We start from the raw sequence: 12,065 nt of genomic DNA, 5'->3' as shown, positions 1-12,065 counted from the left end.
ATTAAAAGCACAACCAGAACACTGAACAATAGACTCAACATCCACACGACCCTGGCAATAAAATCTTGACAAACCACTGGAAAACAGAACAAAATAAATAAAAACCTATTACCACACCTACTAGTGTGCAACTCGCCTGCTGCCTGTTCCACAGTGGGCAGGGTCACTACAATAGTCTCGCCACCGCCCATTGATGGCTCTCAGTCATGGATCAGAGCTCTCCTCATGCTACTAGACAACAAAGTCACATTTTATGCAGATTTTTTTCTTTGATAAATAAAAGGCAACAATGATAATTGGCATTAACAAAAATCCATTCAGAAAATGAAAATTACACTGTAAAAAGAAAGATGTGACCACCTGAAAGTACCCATCGAGGATATCCCCTTTAAAGTGAGAGTCAAAGCATAGGTGGAGACGTATTTCATCCACACTTCCTGTTGGGAAAGCGCCTCTGAAAGAGGTGGACCGAGAGAGCGGAACTGAGGCAGTGATAGACTGCACCCCCCTCAACATTTAATAGACTTAAATGGTGTTTTTAAGGGGAAGTATTCCAAGTATTTGGAATTCAGTACCAGGATTACTGGGAACTCTTCTATTCAAATAACCCTATCCCCTGAGAATTCTAACCGAACTAGTCAGCGCTTCACAGCGTACGTCTCACACACACACCGGAATGCTGAGTTTCTAATAAACAACGAAGATGACACCTGAAGCGGAGTTCGCTGCGGCTCTTTCTTCTGCTCTAAATGACTTGAACATGTCTGTAAAACCACAAAAAGTAGAACCGTTAAAAGCTTTTCTTCTAAAGAAGGATGTTTGCACCGTCGCCAGAAGCCATTTTTGACTACAGCTAGAAAACGGCAACGTCTCGGGGTACAGTCGGCATTTCTGCCTATTTTCTGATAGGTTATTTTTGAGCTGGCTAGTCCCGCCTCTCATGTTCCTCTCTGCCTGTGAGTAACCAGGCTAGTTCTATGAGTACAATTAAACAGAGCTCGAGTCTCGCAGGCCAGGTTACCACTGTTGTGCCATTCATCCACGACCCTCACCTCATGTTGCAGCATGATAACACACGGCCCCATATTGCAAGGATCTGCACATACCAATTCCTGGAAGCTGAAAACATCCCAGTTCTTGCATGGCCAGCATACTCACCAGACATGTCACCCATTGACCATGTTTATACAACAGCGTGTTCCAGTTCCTGACAATATTCAGCAACTTTGCACAGCTATTGAAGAGCAGTGGACCAACATTCCACAGGCTTGTTAAAAAACTTAAGGAGTGTTGCTTCGACTGCAATAAAAAGCAAGTTATGTCCAAGATAAACGGAAGTCCACGGCAGCTCAGAGACCGCCCTCATTTCCCCTTTATACTGCTATCACATAATCTTTTGTGACCAAAGCCTACTGGTTGTGCATTGCACCAGGCTAAAGACCAAAGGTGACGGATCATTTGCTGCTGTGGCCCCCAGACTATGGAACTATCTCCCCCTGAGCCTGAGATCAGTGGACTCAGTGGTCTCCTTTAAAAAGCAGCTGAAGACTCCTGTTCAGGCTTTTCTATGACCTTCTCCATCACTCTCTCCTTGTTCTGCTCTCCCTACCTATTCCACCTTCCTCAGGATCCACTGATTTCACTCTTTACTATTCATAATCTCTTTCTTTACATTTTTAATCACAATTGTCTATTTTTGCTCATTTGAAACATATATTAATAATTTTCTAAATTATTTTTTATATTTACATTTTTTTTTGTTTTTGTGAAGCGCCTCCTGATTTTTATCTTGAGAGGCGCTATACAAAAGATCTTTTTTTCTTCTTTGTTTCTTCTAATAATCAGAAATAATCATTAAAATGGTTTTTGAGTGAACCACACATTTAACTTCCTTATTTTTGTTATAAGGACCCTTCAGAAACATTTCTGATTCACTGTCAAAAGAAAAAAAATCTCCAATAACCCTCCTAAAACCTCACAAACTGTTCAGATTCCCAGAGAGGAGGATTATCAAACCTCCAATGTTCAGAATCCAAACTGGAACCTGAACAACTCGCTCTCTGTTTCTTTAAACATGGAATCAGAACCAGGGAGGAATCCATGGTGTCAGGATGGAAGGAGCAGAACATTACCTTCTGAGACGTAAACAAAAGGCTTGTTCCTGACGGACAGTAGAGTCAGAAGGTTGAAAAAGAGTGCAATGAAGGTCCCCACCAACAGCCGACCACTGGGGATGAAAAAAAAAACATATAATCACAAACATTTAAGTAAAAATGCGTTCCATTTGTTTTAACTCAGCTTTTGTATTTTTTAAATTGCAAAAACAATAAACCAAAGATTTTTCATGTTTGGTCTTACCAGCTAATTAGATCCAAAAACACTTTGAAAGGTGTTCAAAATTACTTCTTGGATAGAGAAAAAATAAGAAAAACAAAGGTGAACTATATGCTAGTCATCCAGATCACGGTAATCCAAAAGGGTTCAGATGAAGGCAACTGGACAAGAAACCAAAGAAGTCCAGTTGATTTAATTTGAATCCTTATGGACACGTGATCTATGATACCCAAACTGCATTGTGTCAATATGCTACGGTACACGAGTAAATAACTTTGTAGAATACTCAAAAGTTTAGGCTGCAGCAGAATTCTAAAACCAATATACAGACAAGGGTGAAAAAGATGACCCCCCCCCCCCCCCCCCCCCACACACACACACACACACACACACTCCTAGAAGGTGAACCTGCTGCAGATATAAGTACCAGTAATTCTGGACATTTTAGATTTAAAAGCATCAACTTGATGTACTTTGTGGAAGAAGCAGGCCTTGCAGGCCCATATGAGCATATGGTAAAGTATCTAAACATACTTAGAGTAGGCGTTAGAAGAAATGAGACTACCCTCTGTACTGTATAACGGGGGGGGGGGGGGCAAACCTGATTTACCATTTCCTAACAAGTTTCCGCTCCTCCTGAGAAGAGGACAAGGCTGGGACATGTGTAGCCACAGTTCTTTATGCCGCTAAAATTATATTCCGTTGAAAGGTTTGGTTTGCTCTCCCAACGAGAGGTTAATTTAGCATGAAGGCTGGACACCTTGCTGAACTGCTGAATATAGGACATGTTCCCTCTTTTAAGAGTTCATTGTTTATCATTTTTGGACCAACCAGATCTAGAGAGTGTAGGGGCATTTACCAAGAATTCTCAGACGTCACACTTTATTCTCAGACACTTAGAAAAGCTTATTTCACTTAATGTGAAGTAAGTTTGTTAAATAGTCATTTGTTAATACTGAAATTAATATGTGACATAACAAATAATAGATCATTATTAAATCATCAAGTAGACTTGTTTGGTGTATTTAAGATCTGAAATAAGGCATTTCAAAAATATCCATTTATGTTGATTCATTCATTACTGTAAAGCAGTCAAGACATTAAATCACTTTAGATAAAACATTCATTGTAGATAAAACAGAATATGATTGCAATCCACATGTAAAGTGAAAGAAATCATTTTATGAGACAGAATATAAGATTATTTTATTAGAGTTGAGTCTCGTGTCCTGGAGGAGACCTTGTGAGTACAGATTGTGAAGCAGGAGAGAGGTTGTTATGACGACGTATCCCGATGGCCAGGGTAGGAACGAAAAAACAGGGGACTGTTTAGGAATGAAGAAGCACACAATAATCCAGGCAGATGAAACTGGCCGGACACTTAATGTCTGATGCCTTCTGCCCACTGGTAGGGCAGGACGTTGACAAATGTCTTAACCTTTGCATTACATGGCCTTCTCCTACACCATACTTCTCATCCGAGGAGCTTTGTAAATTCTAATTGGAATATGGTAGAGCCATGCTTATAAGCTGCAACTGTCTATTGTTGCTTAATGAGCAGAAACTACTCTGAAAACCCCTACTCCCTACCCCAATGAGTCATTGGCCTCTATTGTGGGGGGCTTGTGGTGATTAGGTGCAGGAGGTTGTGACCTAGACAGAAACTGTTTGGGGATTAAATTCAGAGCTGCACTATAGGTACTGGAAAGGTGAAACCTAAGCAAAGCTGCATGTCCCAACACAGACAGGAAAGGAGGAGATGGAGTTTGAAAGACAGCAGCAGCTCAGTTTTACAGAGAAAGAATGGAAATGTGAGTTGGTAATTATTTTCTCCCGGAAGATAATTGCACTCACCTAAAGGATTATTAGGAACACCATACGAATATGGCGTTTGACCCTCTTCGCCTTTAGAACTGCATTAATTCTACGTGGCATTGACTCTACAAGGTGCTGAAAGCATTCTTTAGAAATGTTGGCCCACATTGATAGGACAGCATCTTGCAGTTGAAGTTGTGGGATGCACATCCAGGGCACGAAGCTCCCGTTCCACCACATCCCAAAGATGCTCCATCAGGTTGAGATCTGGTGACTGTGGGGGCCATTGTAGCCATCAGAGGATGGGTACATGGTGGTCATTGTAATGATTTAAATTACATGTTATTTAATAAGCCATAAGGCGTAGGATTCCATAGTAAATATGAAATCAACCTTATGGATCTGTGAGGTTATTTTAAACCAGAAGATTGGAACTTTTTAATGCAGAGATTAGATAACAGCTTCGTATTAACTCAGAGACAACAGAAGAGAGAGTGTCAAGTTTAAAGGTTTAAAGATTTATTAAAAACAAATTAAACTAGACTAACTTTAAACACTAAATGTATGGCGTAACTAAGGTGGATGAGAAGGAGAATGGTGTGAGGTGTAATGTTGCTCAGAACCAGCAAATCCAAAGAAGCTACTAGTTCTGATGGGAACTGAAGGTGATGTCTTCGCGTTAAGCTTTTATTAGGAGATTCATAAACACATTCAACGCTATTTGCCGGTCTACGTACCCTGAGCGGAAGTCTCCATCTAGATCAGGAGGTGTAAAGGTCCAGCTTGACCTTATGGAGCCGAAGACTGAAGAAGCAGCCACGGCAGCCGACCACCCGTCTTAAGATACTCCCGGGTCACAACTATATTGTTGGAATCTGGTGAGCCCCAAACCTGGGTCTTGATGGTTCAGCTTTTATTCTGAAAGGAACCGTTGCAGCAGTTGGAACAGCAACAGATTTTATCCAGCTTGTCGTTGGTTCTTTTGGCTGAAGAGGAAAGTTACGGATTGGCCACTCCGACACTTTTCTAGAATGCTTTGAACTGGCGTTAGAGATGACGTGGGCATAGTTTTGTACTTGGGATAATTTGGTTTATGGTCGAATGAAAAGTTGACAGAGTTACCGAACACCACCAAAACCACGCCTCCGTCAGATCTGGCAGATTCTGATTGGATCAGTGAAAGTAATGTGTCATGTATTTTAACGCTACATGAGATCAGTACTATTGGAACATTTAAAGTCATATTACTCATCATTTTCTATAGGATTATAATAAAGTAATTAATATTTTGATTTCACAGATTGGTCACATCTTATTTATTGACTAACACTTTGCGTGATTAGCTTATTAAAATAGAGCTCTTTGATTAATTAAAAGGAGAGAGTCCATTCTTCATTCTTCTGTTGAGCTGAAAAGAAGCAGTTTATACGCAAATGCATGAGACCTTGAAGCCATATCTCATACAGATTAGTCCTGTGTCAGAGGAGAGGGGGACACAGTCATTTCATTCCGTTACATCATGAAGGGGTGGACATGGTCAGAAACAATGCTCTGGTAGTCCGTGGCATTTAAACGATGCCCAATTGGCACTAAGGGGCCTAAAGTGTGCTAAGAAAATATCCCCCACACCATTACACCACCACCACCAGCCTGCACAGTGGTAACAAGGCATAATGGATCCATGTTCTCCTTCTGTTTACTCCAAATTCTGACTCTACCATTTGAATGTCTCAACAGAAATAGAGACTCGTCAGACCAGGCAACATTTTCCCAGTCTTCAATTGTCCAATTTTGGTGAGCTTTTGCAAATTGTAGCTTCTTTTTCCTCTTCGTAGTGGAGATGAGTGGTACCCAATTCAATTCAATTCAATTCAAAAATACTTTATTAATCCCAGAGGGAAATTAGAGTTTCAGTACACACAATTCTGAGATCAGACATACATACATAGGCACAAGAATTGATGACTGTGGTCATTCACAACCCGAGTCGCGCTACCTTAACTCATTCACTGCCAGCCATTTCCTGATCGCTAACGGCCTTCGCTGCCAGAGTTTCGCACTATTGTTACTGTTTTTTTTAAGAGTCACAGAACGTTGCACGCTAGGATGATGTTGACGCCAAAACAACCAAAACAAAGAGGAGACTCGCCTCTTACATCAGGAAGAATCCGCGTGTTTCGAGAGTTATCCGTTCTTTCATAATCCATTGTCGAATTGTGATCAGCAGACGCTTTTCCGGTTCGCACCTCACTTTTTTTTACAGGAATGGCCCAAAACAATCTCCTACCACATGGAAGTTCTGCTTCCTGATCACGTGACATGTGACGTATGCGGATGAAGAGCGGCTTTAGGGCTGAGATGTTTGTTCTCTCAGCGCGGGGGCTCGTTCCGATGCTCAAACAGTAAAACAAATGCCAATGACGACTAAACGGTTGGATCTAAAATGACGACTTTGAATCAGTCGGGCCCATTCTCCTCTAGCATCAACAAGGCATTTTTATCCCACAGGACTCTCTGCATACTAGATGTTTTTCCCTTTTCACACCATTCTTTGTAAACCCTAGAAATGGTTGTGGGTGAAAATCCCAGTAACTGAGCAGATTGTGAAATACTCAGACCAGCCAGTCTGACACCAACAACCATGCCACGCTCAAAATAGCTTAAATTGCCTTTCTTTGCCATTCTGACACTCAGTTTGGAGTGTGATTGGTTGATTAGATAATTGCATTAAGGACAAGTTGAACAGGTGTTCCTAACAATCCTTTAGGTGAGTGTATATTTTTCCTAGAACGTTAGGGTGTTTAAACAACGATGTGATTGATGAACACTAACGTTACTAGCAAACATGATGTACTTTTCAGCAACAGACTAAAGACAGTTTGACACCAAATAGGTAAAAAAGGTTGTTGTTAAAGAAAACCTATTTTTTTAACTTGAGCCACATGACTATAAAATTATGCCGTGGATAGGATTTTAAATCCTTCATGTGTTGGTGGACTTGAAGCCTCTTCAACTACTGCTGAGAGGTTTCTGACATATTTTATAGGCAAAACTGAAGTTATTCAAGCTCAAATTCCCCAGCAATCTAGTTTTATGGATGACGATATCCGTTTTCATTCGACTACTTTGAATTCTTTTGAGTCTGTTTCCCCAGATATGTTGGATGAGATTGTTGGAAGCATGAAACCATCTAGCTCTGCGCTCAACATTATTCCATCCTGTATTGTTAAGGGCATTTGGCCAGCTATTTCAAATATGGTTCATAAAGTAATCAACTCTAGTTTGTAGTCTGGGGAAGTGTCAAAGAGTTTGAAATGAGCTGTAATCAAACCCCTTCTCAAGAAACCTGGTCCTGATATCTTGGTATTATTCAATTATTTGCCATTTCTTTCTAAGGTCCTTGAGAAAGTCATTTTTAAGCCATTGTCTGACCATCTAGATTAGGGGTATTCAATTCCGGGCCTGGAGGTCCAGTATCCAGCACGTTTTAGCGGTTTCTCTGATTCAACACACTTGATTCACCTGTGCAACAGCTCATCAGGCTCTGCAAAAGCCTGTTAATCACCTGCTGATTAAAATCAGGTGGGTTGAAACTGAGTTAAAACTAAAATGTGCTGGATACCGGACCTCCAGGCCCAGAATTGAATACCCCTGACCTAGATGATCAATACATTTTAGAAGTTTTTCAATTGGGTTTTAGAGCAAAGTATAGAAGTGAAACTGTTCCTGAGAGAGTGTTCAACGATATTTACAATTATACTGATGCGGATGACAGACTTTCTAATACTCTTAGATCTTACCGCTGCCTTTGACACTCTAGATCATGTCATACTTCTTGATCGTCTGGAGAAGTTTGTTGGTCTCTCTGGTTCAGTGCTCTCCTGGATGAGTTCCTACCTGTCTGACAGGTAGGTAACTGTTAGGATTGGTAACTTCTACTCGAGTTATGTTCCCCTGAGATTTGGGGTCCCACATGGCTCTTGGTCCTCTGCTTTTCAATATTTGCTCCCATCTAGGGTCATATTTAGGAAATGTGAGCTTGACTTTCATTTCTATACTGATGAATGTCAGGTCTACGCTCCTATTAAAGCTAAGGAAGTTGTTCTAATGTGTCTTCGTGGGGTTAATGATGGCTGTAATTTTCTGAAGATTAACAATTCTAAGACTGAGTTGATTATGTTTGCACCAAGTGGTGCTCCTGTATTTACTCAGCCTTTGATGAGTGGCTTCTCGTATGATGCAAAGGATGTTATGTCTAATTTGGGTGTTGGGATAGATTCTCAGCTTAAGTTTGATGTTCAAGTCAATAATGTGGTTCGGGTATGCTTTTTCACCTAAGGAATCTTTATAAGGTGAAGTCCTTTCTGATTAAGAATGATTTTGAGAAGCTTATACATGCATTTATAACATCTCGTTTAGACCACTGCAACAGTTTTTACTGTTAATCATGGCTGTATTGCTAGGCTGCAGCTAGTTCAAAATGCTGCAGCCTGTCTTTTGACTGGCACATGTAGATTTGATCGTATTACTCCAGTTTCTGCTTCTCTGCACTAGATCCCAGTTAGGTTCTGTGTGCAATTTTAAGACTTTGGTTCTGGCCTACAAATGTTTAAATGGCCTTGCTCTTAGCTATTTATCCGAACTTCTCGTGCCATATGTTCCGTTTCGTGGATTGAGGTCGGCTGACCAACATAGATTGAATGTCCCTAGGGCAAGAATACAGAGAAGAGGCTTTTGCCCATCTCGATTAGGCAGGCGTCATCTGTTGCCATTTTTTAAAAGCTACTGAAGACTTATTTATACTTGACAGTTTTTAGAACTCTTAGTTGACTTGGTAGTCCTGCTTTTAATCATTTCTTATGTCTGATTTTTAATGTATTGTTTTTTGTATTTTATTATGTTTTTAATTGACTGGTTGATTGACAAACACGTTTTGCCCAGGGGCCCCTGAAGTGATAGTCCGGCCCTGGAACTGATGCATAAGCTGTGTCGGATGACTTGAGCTGGCTGTCTCTGTAGGTATGTAGGTCTCAGTAGAGCCCTTCACGGATGAGAATGTGTCCTCTTGTGCAAGATGGGGCCCCCCACGCCCCTGTGTGTGATCTGCTTGTAGGGAGGAACGGCGTTGTCAGAACCCACCAAAGAAGACAGCAACACCTTCAGCAGAAACCAGGTGTCTGCTGCTTCTCACATGGACCACCAAACTTGGTGGATATTCTAGAGAGAAGCAAATCTTTTAGAAAGCTGCAGTCTTCATGTTATATGTAAAGTTAAATAAGCAGCAGCTTCATCAGGCTGAGATTAAGAAGTACAGCTGAGGAGATGTATATGCTGTAGGAAAGAAAAGAGAAAAACAAATAAAAACGGCACCACAACAAACACACCCCACCAATGCTCCAGCACCAGTACAGGTGAGTGGTGTGTTTGGAGTGTTTTTAGGTCCCTTACTTTAATTTTAATATCAGTGATTCTATAAAAGTTATTTTATTCATACTGAATCTTGACATTTGCAGGAAACCTCAGAGAAAGTTGTTAACAGTGCTAGCATTAGCTTTGGTACGTGATAAACTCCTGGTCACTTAAATATGAATTTTATTTTGATAGCCGCCCCCCTCCCCATCACCCCACCAGTCCACTACCAGCTTTTACTCCATCACTGATCGCAGCTGCAGCTCTCACCAACCTGCTCATCACTCATCACCACTCATGATCAGTCCCTCTGAAAACACGAGGATGGACAGGTGTGACCTGTAACTGTTTAGCTACTGATCTACATTTAGTTACTTATGCTGATATTTTATCATTAATAATTCTTAATTTCTTGTTCTGTCTTCAAGTAAAGATTCTAATCCCAACTTGACCTCAGATGATGAATTAGTGATATTAAACAGATGCAAATGAACAGTCCTGCAGTAAATACCAACGTTGTAAAGGTTCTGTTGTTCAGACATCCTGATTCAGCTCTGGTTATTCTGGAGGACACATCGTGTTACCATGGTGATCCTGAGTGTGTAACATGCTTCAGCAGGTCACTGAAGTCAGCGTCATGGGGTTTAACTGAAAAATATGAACTAATTACTCACGTTCATGATCACACTTTACTGATGATGTCCTAATTTATGCTGCTGTCTGTCACATGATCTATAACTCAAACTAAGTTAATCACGGCTGTCTCAGAATAAAACAGCTTCTCTCTAGTTGAGATGGTTTAGTAACTGGAGTTAGAACGAGTTACAGAGCTGCATGGACACAGGAAGTTAAAAACATTTTCCTCTACCACTTATTCAGCCTGCACTGAATAAGTTAAAAAGCTGAATCAGGCAAAAATAGGCTCATGTAAACCCACAAAGACCGGCCGCTAATAATAAGCTAGCTGCAGTTAGCCGGTTAACATGATTAACTAAGTCTGGCTACATGAAAAACCACTATTGACTTATTTTGGTTCGAGGCAGTCAGCTAACTCTTCACAATGCCAAAAGGTTTTGATTTTGTCAACTTACCAGAGAAAAAACCCCTCTGAAATACGGAAAATGAGCAATGACGTTCAATGATGGTGTTTGGAACTATCGGGAGCTCCTTTTGTTGCATAGTGTTGCGGCTTTTATATTTTGTCGACCCTTCTGGGCCACCGTAGAAGCGGGCTCTTCGGATGAAACATGCACACCAACACTCCCTGAAGCAGGTAAGTTTAGCCAGATGTTTGTGGTCTTCCTCTAAATGTGTCATTAGCATGGCCGTTGCCCCAATCAAAAGTAAAAAGATATTTAGCGGCAGACCCAGAACAGGTTGAAGAATGCATCGCGGAAGAAGCCCGAAAATATGAACGTAAATTCACCCATGACTGAAGGAGTATAAAATACAGAGCAAACATCGACAGAAATGATGGGAAATGTGGGTTTAGAGGTTGCAACTGCATGAAGAGGTGGAGGAAAATGAAAGGCAAATTTGTCCGTATTATAAAGTCTCTGAAATATATAAACACATTAGTAAATACACTATTGGGGACCAGATACATGACCGTTATGGTGGCAGGATACCACAGAACAGCGCTACGCCCTCTGTTGTCCTGGTAGGGAATTGATTTGCAACGCTCCGCTGCCTGGGCAGGAGTTCGCATGTGAAAACTTCCGACATTCCGTGTGCGTCTCTCCATTGTGGAGCTAACAGAGATGTATAAATCAGACTTTATTCTTCACTGAAAAGATCAATATTCGTCACTATTTAGTTTTTATTGGTGTGTGTATTTTAGTTTCGTTTTAGTTCACAAAAATTCATTTGTTACAAAAACAAAAATACTAAAATATTAAGACTGCATCTATTCGGCATTTGGTGAAGCTTCAGGCCCTCTCTCAGTAGCAGCTGCAGCCCTGTTCTGTTTTTTTCTCAGTGTTTCTTAACCCTGGTCCTCAGCGACCCCTGTCCTACAGGTTTTTCCCCGCTGCCACACAGTTGACCAAGGCGTAGCGCTGCACCAGAAATTCTAGCGCCACGGCTACGAAGTCAAACTACATCATGGGAGATGTCCAAAATTTTAGAAGCCTGTGTGTGTGTGTTCATCATGTGTTAAAAAAAAAAAACGAATGACATTTAAGGAATTATTGTTACGACTTGACTGTCGCCAGAATTATTTACCGAGGATGTTTCCCTGTTCAGCACCAGGAACTGACATTACCACGCCTCCCTAATCCACGGGCTCTGCGCCGCAATGGCCTCCAAAGCTGACACAGCCTGACAAAATGCACGCAGACGTGGTTGGCCTGAATTGATAATTGATAATATGAAATCAACCATACCTTATTGTGCAAGGTTATATTTGAGTATTTCTTTATTTACAGCCCAATGATTTTTGTAACCAGGGCGAGTGCTGTCATCTCTGTGATATTAAGTATTCATTTATCTGTGTACCCCCTTTAATG

General features: G+C 41.0%; 1 protein-coding gene across 1 annotated transcript in view; it reads right to left on the bottom strand.

Annotated features, from left to right (window-relative positions):
- The window catches only part of slc30a6 (solute carrier family 30 member 6), a 158,357-nt gene that overhangs the window by 26,139 nt on the left and 120,153 nt on the right, over nt 1-12,065 (bottom strand). The window contains exon 9 of the mRNA XM_054738519.2: nt 2,133-2,227. Coding sequence (XP_054594494.2) covers nt 2,133-2,227 — 95 coding nt within the window. The remainder of the gene's footprint in view (nt 1-2,132; nt 2,228-12,065) is intronic.

Source organism: Nothobranchius furzeri, chromosome 12, assembly GCF_043380555.1.
Source record: "Nothobranchius furzeri strain GRZ-AD chromosome 12, NfurGRZ-RIMD1, whole genome shotgun sequence".
In the NCBI taxonomy this organism is placed as follows: domain Eukaryota; kingdom Metazoa; phylum Chordata; class Actinopteri; order Cyprinodontiformes; family Nothobranchiidae; genus Nothobranchius; species Nothobranchius furzeri.
The sequence above is the reverse complement of the archived record's forward strand: the minus strand, read 5'-3'. Positions and strand labels throughout refer to the sequence as shown.